This window comes from Monodon monoceros, unplaced genomic scaffold (genome assembly GCF_005190385.1).
Source record: "Monodon monoceros isolate NGI ecotype Baffin Bay Population unplaced genomic scaffold, NGI_Narwhal_1 Super_Scaffold_18, whole genome shotgun sequence".
Lineage (NCBI taxonomy): Eukaryota > Metazoa > Chordata > Mammalia > Artiodactyla > Monodontidae > Monodon > Monodon monoceros.
Window position 1 is genome coordinate 105,348,274 of NW_021703774.1, and position 26,683 is coordinate 105,374,956.

Genomic DNA, 26,683 nt, shown 5'->3' on the forward strand with positions numbered 1-26,683 from the left:
TTCATGTTTATATGTAGTCAAACTATCCCTTCTAAAACTCTTAAAATTATTTGTATGAGTTCATGATCACACATGATAAATTTAAAAATTGAGAAACATCCTTTACTTTTGTCGTTGATGTTTTTTAAAACCCTGTTCTAGGTCTGCTAGAATTTCTTTTCCTGCTTAAGACACAAATGGTGATACTCAAAATCAGACTGACAATTATCACAGTGCCAACCACTAACACCACCAAAGTAGAAATGCTGAGTCCGGACTTAGGGGGATTTTTATCAGGAGTAGGATCTGGATGAATTTCATCAGGTATGTACTCTGCTTGAGGAACAAACAAAGCTGCTTGTGCAATGTTAGATACCCTTGATGTCAAATTGCTTTTATCCACACTTTGAATGGCAATGCATATGTGGGTTGCATTTTCTTCTGAGATATTTCCTGGTTTGAATGTAAAGGTTTCCTTGGAGTTGGCCTCATTTGGTAACAGATAAGTAGTGTTTACTTGCAGTGCATCATCAAAATTATCCCTTAGATCCAGGATACTTCCGCTTATTCTTATGATATACTTTCGAACTAAGAAAAAAAAAAGTTACATACAGTTTAGAAACTAGAGCATACCATATTAAATTTCTTTTTATTCATTCTCCTCAAAGATGTCATTTAGTCATGCCAAGCTTATACTCATATCCAAAGCCTTATTTATTTTTCCATAAAAGCTGAATTCTGATTTTTAAACTCTGCCAAATGCTACCTTCTTTATGAAAAGTGATAGCAGGTTGAAATGTGTCACAGTTGATGATTCAAAACATGAGATTATAAAATTAATACTTTGCTGAGCTATTAATTATAAATTGTTTTCCTCTCACACAACCTTACACCCTTGCTTTTGCAACAAGCAACTTTCACTTAATCAACACTGCATGACACTTCGTCCTTACCTTTTCCAACATCAAAATCATCTCCTGGTGCTGTCCATGTTAGACTGATCTCATCCTCGTCTGATGTGGCTTTAAGGTCTGTGATTTGAGTTGGTGGGAAGACGTCAGTTGAGGAGGGAAGATTTGGAACATCTGAAACCACAAATGCACCTCCAGATGCTATTCTGGTGAAACTCTCCAAGTTTGTCTGAGTGTTCTCATCAATTTCAGGTCTTGGTGGATTCCCTTTAATGTTCCCTGCATTAAAAAATCCTGGTATTTAATGGGCAGATCTGCACTAATATTTTCAGAACTCAACAAATTGTATTTCCTATCCCACATCTTTCCCTTTTTTCTCATATACACAGTTACATTTTACTAATTTTGGTGACAAAGTCATAAGCATGCAATTGGTGGAAGAATTCTTTCATTAGTATCCTGACCAGAGTATTGTAGGGTAGAACTGGATAAATAAATGGCTTTGGCATTAAGGCTGCACTGAATGGGAATATTGTTGTATAATTCAACATATGCCTTTTAAAAAAAAAGGAAATGCTTTATTTCTCAAATTATCTTCAAGATGGGAATAAACCTGGGGAAATTACTACTGGTTCCCTCCCAACCACTTGTGCTGGGCTCCTTACTTCCTCCCTGTTGCAAGTGTTAGGGAATAATACTTCGGGTTATATTCCAATTGCCAACAGAAAGCCCCTAAAAGTCACAAGCGACAAAACAAAAGAAAGCTAACAAAAATGCATTTTTAATCCTTATCATCACCTTCCTCTACACATTTTTCCTTTTGACTCAGTAAAAACTTTCCAAATAAATGTTTACTCACGTATCTTTTAACAGCATATGTAATCGGAAGGATAAATTCTACCACTGGTTTGTACTTAGGTACATAACCCATTAGCCTGTTTGCTTCATCCTGAACTGAAAATGTGGCATATTATTGTTGATATAGGTAAGATGCTCCAAACTAATATAATAATGGGTGACATTTATCAAGATGCCAGACACTGTACCAAACCTTATGTTAATTTGGAGGCACACTGTAGTATGACTGAGAACTTCATTCCAGAAATGGGAAAAGCTATACTCTGAAGTTGTAAACTATTTGCAGCCTTAATCATATCAACTCACAATTATTCAAGCCGTCACTGGGTTTCAGTGACGGCTTGAATAATATTATGAGGTACTCACCATCCACTACCCAGCCTGGTATATATGCAGCTCTATTCAGTGGGTGCCATAAGTTTCGCATGACAGCATTTTCTCCTCCATGAGCCCGTACTTTCAAGCTATATCTGTCATTTTCTTTATAAGTTGTAAAATATCTGGAGTAGACTCCATCATTCTTAAAAGAATCAGCACCTTATTATAGAAGTGAAAGAATAAATTACTACTGTAAAGAAAAAGAGAAATGTATGCATTTTCTAAACCAAGCATATGGCCTTTATAAGCATATTGCCTTGATTGGGCTCCCTATTCTGTCATTGACCCCTTGGGGAATATTTCCATTTTGCTCTGCCAACTAGTATCACGTTGAATTGATATCCTTGTGTTACTTTGTGTGTGTGTGTGTGTGTGTGTGTGTATACACACAAGGATCCCCACTAAAGAAAAATTGTCTTTGCATAAGATTTAATTATCACTCCAGTCACATACAAATTACCTATTTTGACTTATCTTCAAACACTCCTTTTTATTTTTATTTTATTTTTTATGTCAAGATTTCCTTAGCTAATTTATTAATTTTAAAAGATTTCTTTTACATCTTTATTGGAGTATAATTGCTTTACAATGTTGTGTTAGTTTCCACTATATAAAAAACTATATATAGTTTCCGCTACATAGTGAATCAGCTATATGAATACGTATATCCCCATATCCCTTCCCTCTTGTGCGTCCCTCCCACCCTCCCTATCCCACCCCTCTAGGTGGTCACAAAGCACCGAGTTGATCTCCCTGTGCTATGCGACTGCTTCCCACTAGCTATCTATTTTACATTTGGTAGTGTATATATGTCCGTGCTACTCTCTCACTTCATCCCAGCTTACCCTTCCCCCTGCCTGTGCCCTCAAATCCATTCTCTACATCTGCATCTTTATTCCTGCCCTGCCCCTAGGTTTTTCAGAACCATTTTTTTTCCTTTAGATTCCATATATATGTGTTAGCATACGGTATTTGTTTTTCTCTTTCTGACCTACTTCACTCTGTATGACAGACTCTAGGTCCATCCACCTCACTACAAATAACTCAATTTCGTTTCTTTTTATGGCTGAGTAATATTCCATTGTATATATGTGCCACATGTTCTTTATCCATTCATCTGTCGATGGACACTTAGGTTGCTTCCATGTCCTGGCTATTGTAAATAGCGCTGCAAAGAATGTTGGGGTGCATGTGTCCTTTTGAATTATGGTTTTCTCAGGGTATATGCCCAGTAGTGGAATTGCTGGGTCATGTGGTAGTTCTATTTTTAGTTTTTTAAGGAACCCCTATACTGTTCTCCATAGTGGCTGTATCAATTTACATTCCCACCAACAGTGCAAGAGGGTTCTCTTTTCTCCACACTCTCTCCAGCATTTATTGTTTGTAGTTTTTTTTTTTTTTTTTTTGTGGTATGCGGGCCTCTCACTGCTGTGGCCTCTCCCGTTGCGGAGCACAGGCTCCGGACGCGCAGGCCCAGCGGCCACGGCCCACGAGCCCACCCGCCCCATGGCACGTGGGATCCTCCCAGACCGGGGCACGAACCTGCGGCTCCCGCATCGGCAGGTGGACTCTCAACCACTGCGCCACCTGGGAAGCCCTGTTTGTAGATTTTTTGATGGCCATTCTGACCAGTGTGAGGTGATACCTCATTGTGGTTTTGATTTGCATTTCTCTAACGATTAGTGATGTTGAGTATCCTTTCATGTGTTTGTTGGCAATCTGTATATCTTCTTTGGAGAAATGTCTATTTAGGTCTTCCACCCATTTTTGGATTGGGTTATTTGGTTTTTTTGATATTGAGCTGCATGAGCTGCTTGTATAATTTTGGAGATTAATCCTTTGTCAGTTGCTTCGTTTGCAAATATTTTCTCCCATTCTGAGGGTTGTCTTTTCATCTTGTTTATGGTTTCCTTTGCTGTGCAAAAGCTTTTAAGTTTCAGTAGATCTCATTTGTTTATTTTTGTTTTTATTTCCATTACTCTAGAAGGTGGGTCGAAAAGGATCTTGTTGTGACTTATGTCATAGAGTGTTCTGCCTATGTTTTCCTCTAAGAGTTTTATAGTGTCTGGCCTTACACTTAGGTCTTTAATACATTTTGAGTTTATTTTTGTATATGGTGTTAGGAAGTATTCTAATTTCATTCTTTATCATGTAGCTGTCCAGTTTTCCCAGCACCACTTATTGAAGAGGCTGTCCTTTCTCCATTGTATATTCTTGCCTCCTTCGTCAAAGATAAGGTGACCATATGTGCGTGGGTTTATCTCTAGGCTCTCCTTTTTATTTTTAATCCTTACCTCTTACACTATGATCCATTAACTTTCTGGTCTAACAGTGGAAAATCCATCTATTATTAGAACAAACATTTGGGGGAGCTCAGGAATACTGTATCATAAGGATATTTCTTCATATCACCGGTACTAGAGTTATTTGTTAAATTGCAAACACATTTCTCAGGGAGGTTATGACTCTAGGAGAGAGGTTCTTAAAATGAGGTCCTTGGACCAACAGCATCTGCGTTTCTCTGGATCATATTAGGAATGCAAATTTCTTAATTTGCACTCCTAGGGAAGGCTCCAACATTCGTATTCTGTTTTAACAAGCCCTTCAGGTGATTCCCTTTCATGCTGAAGTTTGAGAACCCCTGCTCTAAGTCATTGTTAATCACCAATACCTTCTTAGGTAAAGGTGTCCCAAATTAGTTAAGTAGTCATTGGGTTTCACCTGAGAAATGAAACAAGATACACGAGTTTTAATGTAGCATGGAAGGGGTTGGGGAAAAGGAAAGAGTCACTGGACAGTTTAGGAAAATATTATCATATTAGATGAAGACACTGAGGTGAACCAAGGAACAATTTTGCCTTCTAGATTTTTCACAGGGCCAACTCTAGTTGATGGTAGGATTATAAATTGACTGATTTAATTACACTGAAAAGAAGTTGATAGAAAATTCTGACAATTTAAAAGTTTACTGATGCGGTAATTTCTTTACTAAATGATCTGTCAAAAGAAGTTTCAGTTCCCAGAATAATTCAGAGTCTGGGAAAAAGGTCTTTAAGTACCACTCACCCACATAGACCAAGGAGATAGAGCATGACCAACACTCTATTTTGTTTTCTCCCAGTCAGATCTGGTATCTGATGATGCTCCAGTGATGTTCCCTCCTCTGTTATGGCAGATCTACCTTCCCTTGTGCCTCAGTTCCTGAGAGTATATGTGAACTTTTATCTAGCTGTTGGGAATTACTCTTGCCTGTCACCCTCTCCCTGCCAAGCGCCCAAATTCTACTTAATTTCATACTACTGCTTGAGTTTCACTGTCTCTCACCAGCCTTTCTTGATTATATGCCCCTTAGAAACACTTATTAAGAATTCTTGATTCAGTCCTCAATCTCTCCAATGAGACTTTCCTATCTGTTGGTAAACACTGGTTGTCTAGATGACAAACAATAATGACAGTAAATAAAATTCATTGAGTGTTTACCATGTGTAAGACACTTGCAAATAACTCTGTAGATGTTACCTGGATAGAATTTCATGCTGGTCCAGCTGTTCATCCAAAATCTGCATCAATTCTTCTGGTGCCTATCCCTCTGCCCCACACTGCCGCAGGGACATAACATATCCTGAGTTATGAAAATATAGGCTTGTTCAGAGAAACCTGTGAATTACCTGCACCATTATCCAAAAGTTCCAAAACTTCTGTTTTCCCAGTATTCGATTCAATGAAAGCAGTCACATTGGCTCCAAGAATGGGTATATACCCTTGTAGAATTTCTGCATAAACAATCATTGGGCTGGGGAAGCTGTTTGTATCTTTATTCATTTTAGCATTCACTGTGATTGGAGGCACAGAAGAATTTGCCACTCAAGAATTTACTGTTATAGTTAATGTCTCCTCTTTTGCATTTGCTTGAAGACTGTAAGCCCAAACACCCACCTAAAAATTCAATGGAAATGGAGTAAGTGTCCAAGAGCAAGTTATTTTCTGTTTCCATTATCTAACTCTAAAATAAATTGTATAAGTATGTTGCAGAATAAACAGGGTTTTGAGAATTTTGGGGGTTTTGAGGGTAAAATGATGAGAGTTGAGGCAGTTTGGATAGGACATCCTGGCTATTGTAATGCCTGATGTCCAAAATTTATGAAATCTCTGTAAAAATAAGCTTTGGAAAGTTTGCCTTGACCTTATCCTTTGATCTCAAAGTCCACAGATTCTATAATCTGGTAGTACTAAGAAATGGCTCTGTAGCTATCTACACAGCAAGCTGCACAGACTCTTACTACATTGCCTCCTCAAAGTTATTCTTAGCCTACCTAATTTTTTCCCTTCTCTTCCTTCCTCCTAATGTTTAAGTTCTTTCTTTTTCCTATCACCAAAAGTTTCAGGACCATACAGGCATAGAAAGTACATTCTATTTTATCTTAATTTTGAAATGATACAAGTATTGGCACCCATATTTATGATATTAAACAATGTATTTTCACCTGTAGAATAAATTTGCGAGGAAGTCCAAAAGTTAATTGTTTACCTTTGTAGTTCCTGGAATACTGAGATAGGCCATTTTGGAAGGTGGATCCACTGTAAAATTTCCCACTGAGTTTCCAGTGGGATCCAAGAGAGAAATAACGGGAAGCTCTTGGTTCCATGTGATGAGAAAGAATGTGTCCTTTCCCACAGTGCTATCAATTATTACAGTGCCGTTCATCCAGTCAGTACTGTCGAGTTTTAATCCCTTACTTTCAAGCTGTTTAAATATATCAAAAAATTAATGACTGGAGAGGAGGGTAATTTTATGCTTTTTTACATATTTTAAAATTTCTGCCCTGAGAACAAACTTAAATATGGCATACCACCTTAGGCTTGTGATCTCTCTGAAAGCTGATTGGGATGTGACTGTTGTCAGTCAAAAAGTGTGGAAATATAGGGACTGAGGACAGCACAGGGTATAATAAAAGCATTAGAGTAGGAGAATGGGGTTTACAGCTGGAGATATGGCCCTGTTATTATTTTCCCAGTTGTCTTGGCAAACACCCACCCTAGGATTTAGCATTAAAGGGTACAACTACCCCTGAGAAGATTAGCTGTGTGTGTGTGTGTGTGTGTGTGTGTGTGTGTGTGTGTTGCCCTCAGTTTACCATTTTCTTGATAACCTAAAATAAAATAATGCTGGTGGCTAGAGTGTTTGAGTAGAGGAGACACAGTAAGTGGTGGAGTTCAAGAGAGAAAATCAGAACTAGCAAATAATGAGACAAACAGGGATATTTTTCTGATGTGAAATCTTGAAATAATTTTTCACACACTATAGAGCATTAACATTGGACAGTAATCATGCCCAACAAGAGTGGAAAGAGGGCAAACTGATGTCTATGGAGTCTGAAATCCTGAGGAGAGAAGAAGTGAAAGATAGGACCTTTCTCTAAGAGGGGCTTAAAGGAAAGTTTTTCAAGTCTTTGTGGACAACTCTCAGTCAAGGAGAGCCAACTTTATCCATTGACCAAGAAGGTACTTCCTTCAGATATGTCATTTCAGGAATGATGGGAAATGTCACTTCTACTCCATCACAGTCCTAAACTGCAGATACCTTCACACCAACGCTGATAGAAGGATATGAATTCTACCATTGAAACACGATGGCCATGACAAATATCTTAGTCCTATGTTAAATGGACATGTCTTTGAGAGGACAAATATTATTGAGTTAAATTTGAATGTAAGTAACTTTTTAAGCCTCCCCATCAGGAAAGTCTAGGAAAGTTATTAGACCTTGCCTACATAGTAGTATTATGGCAAAATAACTAATTAAAGAGAGGAATGCAAACTTTTCTCTGTATTCCAGCTCCACCATCCAAATCCAAGTTTCCATCCACTCAGATAACATACCTCTACCTTGTCACTATTTTCTCCCAAGATTTACCCATCATGTATGTCAATCCAGTTTAACCGTTCAAAAATTTGTTTTCTTTTTGTTATTTCTCTATTTAAGAACCTATAGGCATTTCAAGTGAGGGGAACAAAACTTTACTCCTCCCCCTTTCATACTGTTTAAAAAGTCCATCCCCCAAACTTTGAGCACCTCCTGCACGCAAATGTCTCATTTGCAGCTGATTTCCCAATTTCTGCTCTTATATTTTAAAGTTCTTTTGGTATATTCCACTCTGATATACCATCATCCACACAGAACAAGCATAAAATGATATCCTCAAAATTAGTTCTCTCACCTTATTTGTCAATTTTAGACAATTGTGTCATCATTCTCTGTCAACAAGACTGAAACCCTCAGAAATGAGCTTTATTCTCCTTCAGTTTATTCTTTGTACACTGCCAAGCTAGATATCAGACCTGTTCTTAATTTAGGTTCAGGCTGAACTGCAAACCAGATCTCCAAACCAATCTGCAATATTATCCTAACCTTACATCCTATACTTCTGTCCTCCTCATTGTTGGAGAGTAGAGGAAAATAGGTTTAGATGAATATGTCAAGTTTTAAAGTAGGCAATGAGGTGAATTGGAAGATGGTAGATGGATGACTTGGCATAAAGTGACGTGATATAGACTTAGTGGGAATGGATGTGGAGAGAAACAGAATTTTGTAAATTATATTTTGAAGTAAACAGGCTCTGTTAACATTTTTCATGGGGCATGAACAAAGAAGAATCAATTTACTCCAAGTTTTTAAATGTAAGTAACAGAAAACGGTGGTGTTATTGAAACACAGAAGAGAAACAGAGTTGAGGCAAACAAAGAGAAGAGAGGTGAATAACATAAAAAGACAGTGAAAAAAGTGCTTTAAGAGGTAAGAGAAGCCCTAGACTTGTAGATATGCTCTGTTTATTCACTCTCTTTCTCCTGACAAATTTATTTCCAAGATATAATCCATTTCCAATCCACATTCTTGAGTTCATTTATCTAAATTAAATATATTTCATAGCAGTGAAGGTTGGGTAAATCTTGGAAGCATGAGGGTTTTTTTGTTTTTTGGGGTTTTTTTTTGCAGTACGCGGGCCTCTCACTGTTGTGGCCTCTCCCGTTGTGGAGCACAGGCTCCAGACGCGCAGGCCAAGCGGCCATGGCTCACGGGCCCAGCCGCTCCGCGGCATGTGGGATCTTCCCAGACCGGGGCACGAACCCGCGTCCCCTGCATCGGCAGGCGGACTCTTAACCACTGTGCCACCAGGGAAGCCCATGAGGTATTTTTAATGCATTCATAGAAAAACGGATGCTATACTATTAGACAAAGTCTATTTTTGGTGGAAAATTTAACAGCATTAGGTTTTGATGTTATCCCTTAACCAAACCCCATGGGAAAAGGAAAAAAAATACACCTGCTATTTCAATACTTCAACACTTAATTTGGTCATATCTAAAGGATAATTTCTATTTCAGATTGATTTTTTTAATTAAAATTTTATTTGAGAAAGATATAGAACTCAAAACTTATAACAACCAAATTATTTGTCTTGGTTATGGCTAAATGCAGACATAAAAACCCAAGGACTGGGAACTCTGACCTGAAGAGATTGCTGGGAGGCATCGGTGTTTCCTGATGCAAGGGCCGCGAAAGCATCAATGAGGCCATTGTTCTGGGCTTCATCTGAAGCATAAAAATGTTCTCCTCCTAAGGGGTAAATACATTAACTCGGTTGCTTTCCAGAAAATAAATATTTTCACATTTTAGTGATTAATTAGATATCAGGTAAACAAAGCCATAGTTTCAGTTTGTATTGTTAAAATAGACCAAAATCAGATAGGTGTAATGCTTAACTCTGAAATGTTAACTTAAAAATGTCATAACTGGGAGGTAAGCTACCTTTAAACCCCACTTATAGAAATCTTCCTGGCTTAAATGCATGAAATAATCAAAGAATATGAAAAATGTTACAATTTCATGTACTAAAGTTCACAGAGTTCACATAACCTTTTAGGAGAATTATTCACTTTAATTATCATTTAAGATACAGTTCTAACAATGTAAGCTTTCAAGTTTTCCAGCCAGAGTGGATCAGAATCAGAAAATTAGAAAAGTTAAAGAGCTTTCATATTGAGATATTCTGACAATAGTTGGCAATGAGGAGATAAAAAAAATGGTAAACAATAGAGACAAGTCCAAAAAAGACACTACTTTGGGGGGAATACTTGGGACAGAAATATTTTACAATGGCTGTAAAAGTACTTTGAAATGATGGGAGTTTGTACAATTAAGCATTAAAGAACAAGTATATGTTTGGTAGCCTTAGAGGTCAATTCAATGCAATAATTGATATTCATAACGTTATAGATTGTGTTCTCTACTATGTTTAAGAAGACACTGAAAACATGTAGTCCATTTTCATTACATGTCTCTGTATCTAAGATAATAGCTATTGTATATTTAATCAGAAACCTTGTTATTATATTTATACAGCCTGAGCTATTCCTTAACCTCCAGTCTAGACTCTGGTCTCATGTATTTCCCACTGTCCCTCAATGTGGCTTGCATTGTCATCCCAACATGATTTTTTTCCCTCTCATCACTTTTTCTTCCAGAGAAAGCAAACAACTTGATAAATGTCCAGCTCCAATGTCACCTTGTCTCTCATGCCTTCTTTCCCTGACTCTGTTCAACCCTGGGAAAATCAATGGCTCCCTCTGTCCACATAGTGCTTGACTCCTATGTATGTCTCCTGTTATGGAAGAATGTTATTTGATTATGCTATCTGATTACTACTTTTATTTGTCTCTCCTGCCAGCATGACTGTGAGCACCTTGAGATCAGGTCTGGTGTTAAACCAGAGTTAATCTAGTCCCAGGCTCCTAGCACAGCACCTGCACAGCAGGAGCTTAAGAGAAGTTGTCGAATTGTCAGCCTCTACATTTATGCATTGTTATCAAAGGACTAGAATGTATGTCATATTTTACCTGTTACATTGCTCATCTTTATGACTGCTTTATCGGCATTTGGTCCCAGAGCAATAAAGTGAATTATGGCCCCACTTTGTTTCACTTCATCAATACAGGTGTTTGCAGAGCTATCCTCCCCATCAGTCAGCAGCACTATTTCAGATCCATCTATTTGGGAGTAATTCTTTCTAATTACCTACAAATATAATCAGAGCATTATTACAGGTGTTCCTAGATCAAATGGATATAGAAAATAAAGTGTGCAGAAAAGAGGAGATAGCTTCTTTTTTAAAATCATAGGATCTGCAGTCAACAACTGCTAGGGGAACTTAAACATGACTTTATATTTTCTGTCCACCTGCTGTAGGGAATGTTTGCTCAGATGAAGTTTGTGTGGGAGCAGGGGTGTGGAAAATCCTACTTGGGTTAAATGACTATGACATCTCAGTCTGGGGAACTCAGGACAACTAGACACCAAAAATATAATGGCAGAATGTGGCATTAAATATTTTTCTGTTTTCTTTGACCAGCGCGTCCTCTGACAGGCCTTCGGTGTATAAAGTCTGTTGTATATGCAGCTAGATGCATTAAGAGTTTACCTCAACATTATTAAAAAAGTTAATGACTCCAAATTAGGGAACCCTCAGTATGCTTATAAAGAAAAGTTATGGAAAGTTCTAAGCAGGTCAAGGTTAGAGATCTTGTTATATAATTTTGATTTTACCTCTCATAGTCACAAGCACAAAACTAAGCATATTGGTGGTGTAAGAGAATACATGACTTATTGAGATTGTGTTCTATTTGTGGCTTGAACCGACTGAGAGTTTTGAATCTAGACACCTATAAGAAAGAAAGAGAATTTATCCCAGGATAGCAACCGTATTTCATCTTTGACAGCTTTATTGGTAATGGCTTCTTGACACACCATTTTGAGAACTTGTGTCCAGTCCAAGAGGGAAAAAATGACAGGTTATCAGTGGCTTTCATGAACTTGCAGTGGAGGTGTGTGTAGATTTACAAAGGAGGGTTTAGAATGTAGAAATTCTTAATAATGCTGGTGTCAGGGGACAAAGTGACCCGTCTCATTTCAAATTTTGCATGTTTTGAGGCAAAGAATGACTATTATGTACGTTTTATAATATATGTGAAATATGGTGTGATATGCAGGAACCAAACTAAAATATAGGAAATGCGTTGATACATTACAGCATTTATACAGCATCCCCACCACATTCCCCCTACACAGTCGAGAACAAATGAAGATTCAGACATTAAGCATGGTTCTCTGTCCTTCACATCTCCCTTTCTTGTATTAGTTTATTCACTGTACTGGTTCCTGGGGATTCAGCAGGAACTACATGGTTTTTTGCATTCATGGAAAGAATTAAATTTAAAGATATTTATTGAGATTTGGGTGATAAGCTGAGGAAATATAGAGAAGAGTGACAAATACACAACTAATATATTCAGTAAAGAGAAACAATATAATAGTGCTACCATTTACTGAAATTTGCTAAGTGTTAAATGTGTTTTACACATTGTGTAATTTAATCCAACTCCAAACTCCCAACCTGTCCCTAGATTACTACCCTACTACCACTCTTACTCCCTACATTTTATTTTAAATCAGGCAACCAGAGTCATCTTCCTAAAACATGAATTAATTATCAGTCTCTGATACTTGAAAGCCTTCTGTTGTGTTTAAAATACAAACCTCTTATATTTTTTGAGGATTTGAAGGATCTAACCATTGTCTACCTGGCAATCATATTTCATACCCCTTCATTTGCCAAATTCCAGTGCCAATAGCTTCTATCATTTCTTAGAATAATTTAGTTTTTTTTCACCTCTTTCCCAAGGGACTTTGCCCTTTTCTTTCCGCCTGAACCACTGGCTCCTTCTCATCTTTCAAATCTTAGCTTAACCATCACCCTTCAGAAAGCGCCTCAATGGCCTCTCTACCTAAAGTAGGCTGTGCCCCTCTTTTCCCTGTTACTTAATCACATTACCTTTGTTTGGTCCCTTCACAACACTATCTCCACAACCTTCAATTATTGTTTTTAAAATAAATTAATTGATTGATTTATCTATGTATTATCTGTTCCCCACTGAATTAACATGCAAGATTTGCTTCTTACATAAATAAATATGTGTTGAATTAATTAAAATATGTTATGTTTACTCCCTGCTCCCTACAATATGTTGAATAAATTAAACATGAACAACCCTATGTGCTAGCTTTCATTACCCTATTGATGAGGTAATTGAAGGCTAGTGAGGTGAAGGGTCAGGCTTAGGGTCAGAAAGCTGATAAGTGATCATTGGAGTTTGAACCCAGACTTCATGGTAGAAAGCTACACTAAAAATGCTATTCTATTTATAAAAGAGGGATATTCAATAGAGTTGGGAGTAGCAGGAAAAGCTACATAAAGGAGCAAGGATTTTGAAGAATTGGTACAATTTTAACATGCAAAGATGGAAAAGAAGCATTTTAGGCAGAGGGATTACATGGGCAAATATATGGAGGCTGTTAGTACATAGTGGGCTTGGAGAACAATGTGTAGAGTAAGTTGGTTGGAGCATAGAGCATTGGGAAGGGAGAACTGAGAAAATACTGGCAAGAGAGGTGAGGGCAGGTTTATCAGAGGCTGAGAAGCTTTTAAATAACATCAGACTGAGAAATTCAGACTTAATTTTATAGACTGTGAGGGGACAGGATTTCTAAGCAGGAAAATGACACAAATGATATTGTGAGTTCAAGATGACCATTTGTATAAAAATAAGATTCATAATAATAATTATTGTGAATTATATGTTCACTATGTAATATAATAAATATTGTTCTAAGTATGAACATGTATCATTTTGCTCATAATAATCCTATGAGATAGGCATTCTTATTTTCCTGTATTTTATAGATAAGGCATTGAGAATCCAAAGAGACTGAAAACTTTGCCTAGATCACATGGCTTGTAAGTAGCAGAGCCAGTACTCTGATGTCAAAACTCATGTTCTGACCAGTATTCCTTACCCTAAGTATGACTAACAGTTCCTGCTACATCTGGAATTTTGACAGATAAACATTAGTTTCCCTAACTGAACGTCACAGAAACTAAAATGAAGATTGGCCTGAAGTGGAATCATACCATCTGACTTGCTTCTTTGCCTTAAAATTTGATGACTCTTGCTGCTCAAGAACTCTTATTTATTTAATTAACATTAATTGAGCATTGACTACTGCATGGTAATAAGACAAAGTCTCTGACCTCATTGGGCTTATACTCCAGTGGAATTTTAATGGTCATTTATTTACGCATTACTTTACTCATTGATTTACTGATCCATTAAAATATGGACAAGTGATTTTTTCTATGTGATTAGTTCTATGCTTCTTAGAATTAGTTATGTTAAAATTAGGGAGGAAGTATGTGAAGCAGCACTTAACATAAAAATGTCCTAATAATAAACAAACTATATTTGAAGTACAATTTTCACCTGAAATCCTGATTTAATTCCACTGCAGATGGAAGTTCCTCCACTAGCAACTGTAGGTAAACTCTTCAAGAGCTGTCTTCTTTCATTGCTGCTTATTATTTGGATTAGATTACTTTTGGTGTCGGCACGATTGTCAAAGTGCACCATCCCCACCCAGGATCCATTTTCAACGGTCTGAAGCAGGAAATGTTTTGCTGCTTGATTCATTCGATTTAGGCGATTAGAACCCTGAATAAAAAAGGTTAGGAAAAACAACCAAGTAATTTTTGACTGGAAAATAATAGCAGATCACATAAAATGAGTGAATAGAATTTGTTTTTAAAGATTTTATGTCAATAGTAGTTGATGTTATTAAAGAAAACATTTTTTCAATTGATAAAATTAAAAAATACATTTTTATTATGTAATACATATGTATAGTATAGTAAGGAACCCAGGCTTTTAACCAGAGCTGATTCTTGGCTTCTAAGAACCTAAATTAGAGGTGTAGAGTAGGGTGGGCGTTGGGCTGGAGCTGGGGGGGTGATGACATCTTAGAGACTGCTTAATTACTCCTGGGATCCTCTGTTCCAGTTGTATCAAGATGAAACTCCTCCCCAGGTCCCACAGTTTCAAACCAGACTATCATGGGCTCCAGCTAGAAACTGAAATCTCTCAATCCACTGGCCACCAGACTACCCAAAAGATGAAACTTACTCTAAATTCTGAGAGACCCCATTCCTACCCCACCCATTTCCTCTTCTGCTCCTAACCTCTCCCCACCACATTTCCACTAGGGATTAACTGGAATTGGTTCTTTGGTAACCCGTTAGGACTCATATCCTTATATCCTAGGTGAATACCCAGGATATATACCTTTCCATGTGTTTGTCCTTTTTCAGTCCCTGAATACCAATTGACCTGTGGTACTTCTTCCTAACACATGCCCAAATTTCCTTCTGAACTCCCCGGAACGAAATCATGGTGAAGAACTTTTTCTACATCCCCATCTTAGCAGGTTTTCTCTACCACTTTGCTTTACCTTTAAACGTGGCTCTGCCTGCACCCTGTCTAGGGGAGGCTGCTCATCTTCTTCCAATTAAGAACCTCACCTCTCCCCAGCGACACTTCCTAGAACACTTCTGTGTGCTGGTATCTACCACTCTGATGCTCTTTCAGAAACCCTGTGCTATTGTGGATTATTTCACCCAGCTGTATCATCCTCTGCCCTTTCCACTACCACCCAACCCCCATTTGTTGAATACATTATTCCTGATCTTCAGCATGCTCTGTTCTGCCTCAAATGTGCCGTCCTTCTGGGTACCTTATCACATTACATCTGCTCATTTGTAGTCCATTCATTTCAACAATTATTTATTGAGTGCCTACATGTGATAAACCCTATTCTAGACAAAAGGGATACAAAGATGAATAAGACTGCTTCAAGTCCTAGGGAGCCTGGTTCCTAGAGAACATGATTTCAAGCCCTAGAGGAGTTCACAGTATAGTAGGAGAGAAATGTGTAGTTTCAATATAATATATAGTAAAAGAGGTTTGTACAGGTCATTGTGGAAGATCTGCTGAAGGGCCCTTAGCCCAGCCTGGAAAACCGGCCCACGTCCTGGACAAAGTGGGTACCTACATCAAATTTTGAAGGGTAAGGTAAGTATGAGTTAACTCATGATGCAGAAGAGAGAATTTTGTCTCTTCAACTATGAACTGTTCAAGGATATGGATCTCTAATCCTAAAGCCTAGTACCATTCACTTAATGAGGGTAGAAGGAATGAATGGCTGAATCTGGTCCTATCTTCTTTATGGTGATGCTTTTTGTCTGTGTCTTTGAGCATAAGGAGGTCATTCATATAGGTGATGCAAATAAGATAAAGCCATGTTAAGAATTCTCGTGGTTGATCTTTCACTCTCTCCTCATTCCTGTCAAGTATTTACAGTAGATAGAGGGAGCAAGGTAGGAAACTTTTACATATTTCAGTCTCCAGTTCTGATCTTCTAACAAAAGCTTTACTAAAGGACCTAAAAGTCCTCCTCCATAAACTCTCCATTTTCTGGAAAAAAACAGTTTCTTGGATTAGGTCCTTCTAACTCTATTGCCATCCTTCTCTTTCATTATAATGTTCATTGCCCCTCTTGAGGTCAAGATCACAGGAAGTGATGGTACTTATGCCACCGTGCAGTTTAGAAGAATCCAGGTGCAGGTAGCAGTCAGAGTGTCCTTAAGCATTCAGTCACTGCCCTGTCCCTACATCCAGGAAAAATGGGTGCATGAACTTACAGCCATGCTTCCAGACTTATGAAGGACTAAGCACACAATTCTTTCACTGATCTTTAGCAATGAGAAGACAGGCGGAGGGGGTGGTGCCACCATAACCACTGTGTTTCTAAAATCCTCAGAATTGCTGATCACCTCCCATGTGCTTCTGAAATTGCACATTTTGTTTTGTAGGCTTGGAGCTTCACGGTTATGGGTTTTGTTATTACAGAATTCAGCGACCTAAAACGTTAACAAAATGAAAAGAAATTTTATATATGATGAATTTTTTTTTTATATGATGCATTTAAAAACTCAACTACAAATCTGAAAAGTATTAAAAACCTCTTCTCTAAAAATGTTGTTTATTGAATGAAATATGATTCAGGGAGGAAACATATAATAGTAAGGCAGATTTTCAATAATAATAATAATAATAGGTGACACTAGATGAGTGCTTACTATGTGCCAGCCAATGTTCGAAGAACTCTATAATAATACATCTAATCCCTGAACAGATATTTTATAAACATGATAACAAGTCCTCTGATTATAAATATACAGTCTGAAGTAATGATTGGTGTACTTACAGAATCAATACCTTGCATAAACATTATGGATGTCTTTTCAGTTTGATATGTATCAGGGAAGAACTGACAATCTTTTTCATACAGATTTGTCTTGGAATCAGTTTTGCATCTCTTAGTTACACAGCTGTTTCCTTGACACTTATACACTCTGTTTATACCAGTAATGCCTGTGGAACACCTGAAAATGTGTGACAGTTAGTCTTTGAGGCAACCTAATCATTAAAATTTTTATAAAACCTTAAGTGGTCTTCTTATCAAGGTTTTCAATAATGATCTTTATCAAGGTTTTTATTGTTATTTGAATACCACATACATCCTATTTTGACAGCAAAGTTTCAGGGTTCCTACCAGAGCACTTATCTGTTTTTCAAGAAATTTTTGAGGGAAATTTTAAGTAGGATCTCCAGTCTGTGCAAAGGGTGAGTTCTCTTCTGGAATTAAATCTCCTGCTCTCCTGCTTATACTAGTGACTGTAGGCTCCCCTTTTCCAAACATCTCTCCTAGTACCCTTGTGATGGTAAATGCACTGCAGGCATCTGGAAAAGGCATCTTATGAAATCATTTACTCTTGGTACCACTTTAGCCTAAGGCTGTTTGTATATTTCTTATTCAAAGAAATTATCTTCAAGAGAATGAAATGTCGCATAGCTACAAGTATTTTGATTATTCAAGGAATATTTTTATCCAAAGTGAAATGTGGCTAGAAGGAAAGACTGGGATACTGCCAAGGACAGTAAAGAATAGTAGAGGGATTTTTAGACATATGTTTTATTGCATGGAATTTGCCATAAGTGGTAGTGATTGTAACAAATATGCTGGAATGTGAAATGTAGCTCATCTTTTCAGTATATTCCAGTTCAAATTAGAAAAGCAAAGACTAGATTTTATTTAGTAATTCAGGGAGTTTTCTAAATATGTCTGTGCCTCTATTGCCCCAAAACTCAGCAAACATAATGGTGTTATCTATGTTAACAACCATGATGAATAGTATGCATAGACTTAGACATTTAGGGGAATATGATATAAACAAATGTAATCACATAATAGTCTTTAAAATACTCATCCTAAAACTTGGTGCTATGGTGCTGAGGAAGGACCTACACTGAAATCTGTACATTTTTGATAAGTCCCCTCCCCCAGCAGGGCATCTAAGATTGATTAAGCTGATGATGCCCAATTTTACATTGATTACCCCACCCATTCTGCTCTCTTGATCTCAGAATCAAGAGGATTGTCCATTATTAACTGTGATGTTAGATTTGTATTTTAACATGAACGTTATAAATCCCAGGAAATTTCTGTTTGGCTCTTTGAAGCTGGTTGATTTCCTACTCATCCGCATTGACCACTACTTATTTTTTTCATTCTTTTGTAGAGTAAATAATTTTGACCTCCTAGCACATAGTACAACCCTTTACAGAGAGCACTCACTTCAGCAAAAATGAGTTCTGGCAGCTATGGTAGAGAGGTATAAAAATATGTGAACTTGACTACCAAATGCTCTGGAAGTTATGTGTATTTTAAATGAACAACCAGCTTCAGGACTTCCCTGGTGGCACAGTGGTTAAGACTCCGTGCTCCCAATGCAGGGGCCCTGGGTTCCAACCCTTGTCAGGTAACTAGATCCCATATGCATGCCACAGCTAAGAGTTTGCATGCCACAACTAAGGAGCCAGCAAGATGCAGCTAAGGAGCCCGCCTGCCGCAACTAAGACCCAGCACAACCAAATAAATAAATAAGTTTTTTAAATGGATAAATAAATAAATGGACAATCAGCTTCTTTGAGATACATTTTCTTAAAAAACCAAAAAGCACTGTTTTGTGATATAGTATCTGTTACCTGCATTGGGACAAAAATGAAAGAAAGGCTTTTGAAAGAAATCAGTCAAAGGAAAATGAGAAGTTACTGCCTGCAGTAATTTAAGACAGTTTAAATAGTCATGCCTTGTTGCTTCAATTTTCTTTGTGTTCGCGCTGTAGAAAGGCTCATCATCATTGTACTCATCAAACACTCCCCAGCGGTGATGGGCCCACTCATGGACAAACAGTCTACCTGTGGGAAAATATTTCAAATACATGATTATATTTCAAATGACATAATCCATCCCTCATATATTTTAAGAAAATTTTTTAAAATCCAGAATGTTTAGGCTTTAAATAACTGCTAGCATTTATATTTTTGTTTATAAAAAGCATACTGAATTACATTTCATTTTATTAATTACATAGTTTTTAGCATATTATTTTTTATTCCACATTTGTTAAGTCAATGAAACATTTATTATGTGTATGCCATGGGCAGAACAGATTGAACTTTGAGTTTTGGTTCTTGGGGGGCAAAATGTCTTAGATATTACAGTGGTTTTTGGCTCTACAAAACTCACTCCTACCAACAACATAAACATATGTATAACACATCTGTGGTATTAAAATTTCACAAAGGTACAATTTAAAAATGTCTATATATGCTCCGTAGGAGATTGATAATGAAAGAAAAAGATTGAAAAACACTGCTATAGACAAAATATAATTTGAGCGGGTGTCTAAATAAGGTGATTAATTTATAGTACTTGGCACATATAAGCATTAATGAAATGAAAACATTATTTTTAATTATATATATTCAGCACTATACTAGATTCTAGGAAATATACATATGAGTAAGATATAATCCTTGACTAGGATAAGGTTAGAGAGAGGGAGTCAGAATTAAAATTTTTCTTCCCTAAGAATTTCAGGGTGAATAGAAGAATAAAGAATTTCATCCTTGAAATGCAGGATGAAAAAATAAGTACATTTTTTGTTTTAGCAATATTAGGAAAAACTTCAGCAGAAATAGATATGGAGAAGTAGAAGTTGGAAATATAGTCTGGTCCACTACAATGTGTGTTTCTCCAACTCAGATTACCTCATGAGATCTGAAAATTGGAGGACAGTGTCAGTATTATGAAGAAGTCATGTTTCTTCTTTAAGTCATTGCTGCTCAAAATGTGTTCCTTGCACCAGCAGTGTCAGCATCACATGGGAGCTGACAAGAAATGCAGAATCTTGCGTCTACTCTAGACCTATTGACTCAGAATCTGCTTATTAACAAGATCCCTAAATTATTCCTCTACACATTAAAGTTTAAAAACACTGTTTTTAGGTTCCTAGGCAAATGGGGCCAGATGAGTGAACATGAATTATATACATCCTTCAGTGTGGGAGGAAAAAGCTCTCATATCAGCTACAGTGATTGGAATTTGGTGAATTTTAAGAAAATTTAAATCTGCCTGAACCTGTGGTTCCTTTTTTTAGAAGAGTCCACTCTCAGACTGGCTTTCTTTGCAGCTTATGACTGGTTGCCTGGCTCCCATGCCCTCCTCAGTTTGCTGAAAGAAGAGAATTCAGGTGATCTGACCACACATACAAAAAGGTAACTGTGTGAGGAGATGATATGTTAATTAGCTCAACTGTAGTAATCATTTCACTATGTACATGTATAGCAAATCATCATGTTGTACATCTTAATTATATATAATTTTTATTAAAAAAGCAGCACCTCTAACTTAGAATTCCATTCCTATCTCAATCATTGTCTCAGTTCCTACTAGCCCTGTTCTCACTTCCAACAGCATTTCTGTGTGTGTGTGTGTCTATGTGTCTGTGTGTGTCTGTACTTTTAATATCTTCTGTGGAGGCAGCTTGCAGCCACACTGAACTGCTGCTTGGATGGTCCAAAAGATCTTTCCAGGGACCTGTTGTTTTTGTTATCATTTTTATTACAAATACATAGATTTTGAGGAGTTTCTTCTTCATCTTATTTCCCCCCAAAGCCTTGTTGTTTTTAAGGCATTGTTTTGCAGAGTGTGAGTTTTCCCACAAACACATGTATCACATTATGGCAGAAACACTTGTCTAAGAAAGAAGAGGGGAAACTGTCAGTTATGGGATAAGGGCTGAGGTGAGGGGTATGGGAAAAGAATAAGAACTCCAGTAGGGACATTGGCTTTAGACACTGAAGAAAATCTTCCTCTTCTAAGACAGGTGGAAGTGGAGGGAAATGAAGGTGGACATGAGTTTGGGAGTAGAAAGGAAGAAGGAAGGGACCTCTACTTTCTCAATCAAGGCATCCGTTAACTCATGATCACTGGCTAGTGATCTTAAGAAAAGTGGTAGAAGTTTAGAACAGCTGCTATGGGGAATGAGAAAGTGAGAGAAGAGAAGGCAAGTCCAATCATTGTTGAGTAGATTTGAGGACTTCACTGAGCTTGGAAAATGTGTTTTTTTTAAATATACCAATTAGGTTTATAATTTCCTTTCACAATCTTGGAAACATATTAACAAGAGTCAAAAAAAAAAGACTGGAAATTCTGTAGACAATTGGCAAGTTGAATAAAACATAAGGATAAGAATGGTGAGGGAGTTGTGCTATTGATACTTGTAGCTGACATGACTGACTGCTGGATATGTCAGGTAGAAAAGAAAGTATATCTAGAAGGGCACAAAGGATTAGAGGTGGCAAGTACAACAAACATGGTTAGACTAAGGTATGGGGGAGAGGTAAGATTGGGATGGGATAGGATGATGGAGCTTTTAGGATTGGGTCCAGGCAATGTTGAGGACCGTGACTAGCTGACTGTTTGACAGAGATAAGAGACTTAATGAATGTTCGCTGAAGGGGCAGTGGAAGAGGAAGAAGTGGTTCTGGGGTGTGCAGATTCAGGAAGGCTTTCATTGAGTAGTGACGTATGAGTTGGACTCTCCTTTGACAATAATTTTCGTTTTCGTCTGAAAAATATTGTGCTTTAGTTCATTTGAAACAATGATCTTAACTCTTAGATTGAACCAGATGAAATTGCCATTTTCATAGGTAAAAATGATGACTTATAGACAAGTTCATCTGGTTCAAAGAATGGGTTGAATAATAGTATCAGCAATTAACAGCCTGTGAGCGTTTTCTCTTGGCCAGGAACTGTCATCTTGGCCCTTTTCAGCTTGCCACGAATCTGCCTTCCATGGAGGTGGCAGGTGATTGATTAATATCCAGCAGTGGAGAACTGAAAAATTAAAACCTAAAAAGTGTTCCTAAAGCAAAACATTTACTATGGCCATCCCATGTTCAAATTTCTGTAGAGACCGTACTGAGTACAATTACAAGGATGACCTAGTTTAATATTCCCAACATTTCTGTAAGTTGGAGCTCCTCTATTCACCATTTTTTAGGAAATAAGCACAGAGAGGCTGGGTTGCTTGTCCAAGGTCACCCATAGCTGTAGGGGAGTCAGGATTTGACCCTAGGGACTCTGGCTCCAAGGCTTGTATACTGAACATGGATATAAAGCTGCATGTTGGAATCATGGCAAAACATTTGTTTTAACCAAAATTCCTACTTGATGGTCCAAATTCATTTTGTTTTTTTCCAAGTACAAAGTCAGGGGTGAAGTGAATGTATTCTCCTTTTTCTTCACAGGCTGTGAACTGCTTGGTATATGGTTCATCTCTACCTGGGAGGGTAGGTGGTGAGACTAAAACATCAGGCTGAAAATGTTTAAAAAGGTGTTTAAAACGTCAGAATAGGAATGATAACATTTGTGTGAAAAACTCTGAAATGATTAATTTAGGTCAAAATTGACAAGCAGCAGAGAAAATATTTTTAAGAGAAGATTTTTTAGTCTCACATGTTTGTAACTTTCATGCTTTGGCCTCTTGTACTGAGTGATGTTCTTCCAATTCTCTGGAATTAATATTGATACATTTTTGAAAAAAATCTTTTTTCTGTGGCTTCAAACAGATAAGTAGATGCTGCAGTCACCATGTCCTATTATTATAGGAAAAAAGAGAAGTGAGGATGGCCAAGGTAGAGAAGGCTAGACGAACAGGCATTCATCACAGGCAATTCTCACCTTTAGTCATTAATACAAAAAGCAACTGACTGGTGAGTAAGGTTTCTGATTCAAAATTTGAAATCTGTCACCTGTCAATCCAAAACTGTGGCTTAATTCTGCACATTTAACAGCTTTCAGTCTTCTATAATCCTACATCAAAAGTCAAATACTTATGTTTGGCATTACAAGGAATTGCTTAATATGATAAAGGGCATGGACTTTGGAAGCATCTAGACTTGGTTCCAATACTAGCTTAATACTCTGGCTTAGACCTTGGCTAGTTTATATGACTGCTTTGAATCTCAGTCTCCTTGTCTCCTTAATATACTATTACAACCTATCTTTAAGGTTGCCACAAACATGAAATTAGTTATAAACTACACATAGGCAGTCATAAAACTCACTGATATCATTACTATTATAATTCCTAGTAGGGAACAGCCTTACCTGATGCAAGCTGAGGAAAACAGTTTATGGTGATGGCCCATAGAAGAGATTTTCCCTGTATTCCCACCTCCCAGCAGAGGCAGCTGGGTTGGGAGCACAGCAAGTGGAGTAGTGGAAAAATTCATAGGAGAGGCAGAGCTTTTTGATCATAGGCAGAGCTTCTTGCTCTGCCATCAAGCTGAAAATAATATCACCTTATATTGTTTAGTATCCCGAACCCCAAAATGTTATGATTAATGAGAGAAATTGTTCCTCCAAAGAGCTTATTATCTAGTGGAGTAAATAGATGGATTAAATGTTCTTTGGTAATCTCTTCTGCATTATCAAATCCACTGAATAACTGAGGAATACTGGGTGCTGGATGACGGTGTCAACCTCTTCATGTTGCTGGCACCACCACAGTCTACAGTATTGTTTATGTCAAAGTAGATCCTCCTCTCAATTCTTCCTGACCTAACATAAGACCACAATAAAATTATTCTTCTTCAGGAATTTCAGGACATTCTTTCCTGTTCTCTGGAAGATGGTCTAGTGTGCTCTTAGTGTATTGAAGAGATCATTAAACTGACGAGGCTCAGGGCAGGGATCAGCCAGAAGCCAGAGTGCAGAGGACTGAGACCCAGATGACCAGCTCTTGTTAGGAAAAGGGCTTCAGAGAGCTCCCAAAGTAGGTTGGAGGTTACTTCTCAATTGATGATAATTATATTTTTCCAAGTGTTCAGGCCAAAACCGCTGAAGTTTTTTTTGTCTCCTACTTTCCCTCCACCCCTCCTCTACTCCACACACCTATCAACAAATTTCTCTATAACACTCTTAGAATTTGTCCAGAATCACACCACAGTAATGATCTCTACCACAATATCCCTGCCTCTATTCAACATTACTTCTCACCCTTGAAGCCTTCTGTGACTTCTATTTTTACCTCCTCCCCTCCGCTACCCCACACAACTAAACCATCAGCAAATTTGCTTATGATAACCTCACAGACAAAGAACATGTTCAGAATCACACCACATTAATGATCTCTACCGCAATATCCCTGTTCCAAGTCACCAGCACTTCTCACTTGCAACAGCTTCTGGCCCAGTGTCCCTCTGTACCTCTATGCTGCAACAGAGCTTATACAGGATGAAGGGACAAAGGAAGGCCCTCTACAGTTTTTCCTCAAACTGCCGACAGAGTGACTCCAGAACAAGCACAAGAGAACGCACCTCTTCTCTTCTATGGATTCTGATTTCACTCAGAGTAAAAGCCCAAGTCTTTCCGATGGTCTGGGCCCTGCTACCTCTCCACCTTCAGCTCTCCCCCACCCTTCTTCCTGCTCATTCACAGTTGTTTCCTTGGCCACATCAGACATGCTGTCACCTCCAAGCCACTGCACCTGCTGTTCCCTCCCCCAGGTTTTCAGCTGGCTCTTCTAGGCCTCCGCCCCGATGTAACATCAACAGTGAGACCTTCCCTGACTACACTGCATGAAACAGTAACCCACATTCTCTCCCTACCCCAGTCCTGCCAACACTGCCTATCCCCCTTTGCTGATTTATTGTACTGCATAGCAACTTACTACCGTTGGCCTGCTCTACGTTGACATGTTTTTATTATCTATATCATCTGAAAATAATATATACTGCAGGAGATCGGGAGCTTTAAAAAATTTCACTGCTCTCTCTCCTGGCATGCCATAAGCAAGCATTCAATAAATAACTGTTTAAAGAACAGACAAGTCCAAGCGATTGTCTTCCCAGTTCAGTTCACCCTGCTGCTGCTTCTCACCAGAAGGATGGGAGGTAATTTCCCCTTTTCGGTTCGTAACATTTGATACCAACGGACTTAAAACAAAGATTCTCTTTCTTTGATCCCCTTTTCTTTCCTCCAAAGCAAAGATTCTCTTTCTTTGATCCCCTTTTCTTTCCCTCCTGCAGTGTGAAAAGAGATTGTGTTTGTCAAAATAAATGGCACAGGGACTATAAACATTCCCTGTACTCCAGACATTTTCTGAGGCTGAATTTAAGCAGTAAAGATGTACTGCAGTGAAGTTGTGTGCTGAGGACCACCCTGCAAACTGTGTTTGAGAGACATTAATGAGTTGTATGTAGGCCTGGAAATATGCTAAATATTCAGAAAACGTTATAGTATATCTGAAATAAAAGTAAACTTTCATCCAAAAAAAAGAACAGATAAATCCAGTTGCTAATTTACAGATTAAGAAACTGAGGATCAGGGATACCCCATGCCTTGTCTTTGGTCTTATGGTGAGACAGGGTAGAATGCTGTCTAGAACCTTCAATTTCCACTGCCCATTGCAGCATTGTTTTTTACTTCACCATGCTGCTTTTAAACTTCCTAGAGTGCTGAGAAGTTTCCATTGCAATTATTAACTACTATATATTTTTTCTCATCAGTTCAAACAGAAGAAACCCCATTTCTTTCTTACCTTTATCTGTTGAATTAGTGTTTCATCTTCTGGCACAGCAGGGTCTATAGCAATGATAATGCCCTCGTAGCCATTGTTATCCAGCCGAACAAGGGAAGTATTGGACCCCTGCAGCAGGTATAGGGCCAAGAGGAAGACAAAACTTCTGAATAACCCCATTGTTCCTCTTGAGTTGTTCCCAGCCCCAATGTTGTTCAAGAAGCTTTTCTTTCACCTTTAATCTCTCTCTCTATATATATACTCTTAAACATTGTCAGCGTTGGCTGATTATGCAACATTGACTGTATAAAGGTCAAAGTTACACATGTGGGAAAATATTTGGCTTCAGTTTACACAATCGTTTTATTGTATATTATTGTAAAACTGATCTGAATCATAGAAGAGTTCAGATCTTTTAATAAAATACATTGCACATATTCCTTTGGGGACATATTTTCTACACTTTTTAATTCTAGCTAATTTCCTCTGTATAGACATATATTTTGTATTTTCTGAAGAGTGCAATGTGAAAATAAACAAAATTTCATAATAATATTAATAGAAACAATACTACTAATTTTGTTATTCAGTTTTACAGAGTGATTTAATTATTATTTACTA

The 26,683-nt window shown here is 37.7% G+C and overlaps 1 protein-coding gene across 1 annotated transcript; it reads right to left on the reverse strand.

Moving 5' to 3' along the window:
* Positions 1-124: 124 nt before the first annotated feature.
* CLCA4 (chloride channel accessory 4) lies at positions 125-26,242 on the reverse strand. Its single transcript, XM_029227751.1, is given in 15 exon segments — positions 125-567; positions 933-1,169; positions 2,115-2,285; positions 5,795-6,062; positions 6,655-6,870; positions 9,635-9,741; positions 11,022-11,199; positions 14,499-14,726; positions 16,769-16,987; positions 17,335-17,512; positions 19,280-19,388; positions 22,708-22,855; positions 22,996-23,084; positions 23,087-23,135; positions 26,084-26,242. Coding segments are annotated over 15 exon segments (2,799 nt in total).
* Between the last annotated feature and the right edge of the window lie 441 nt (positions 26,243-26,683).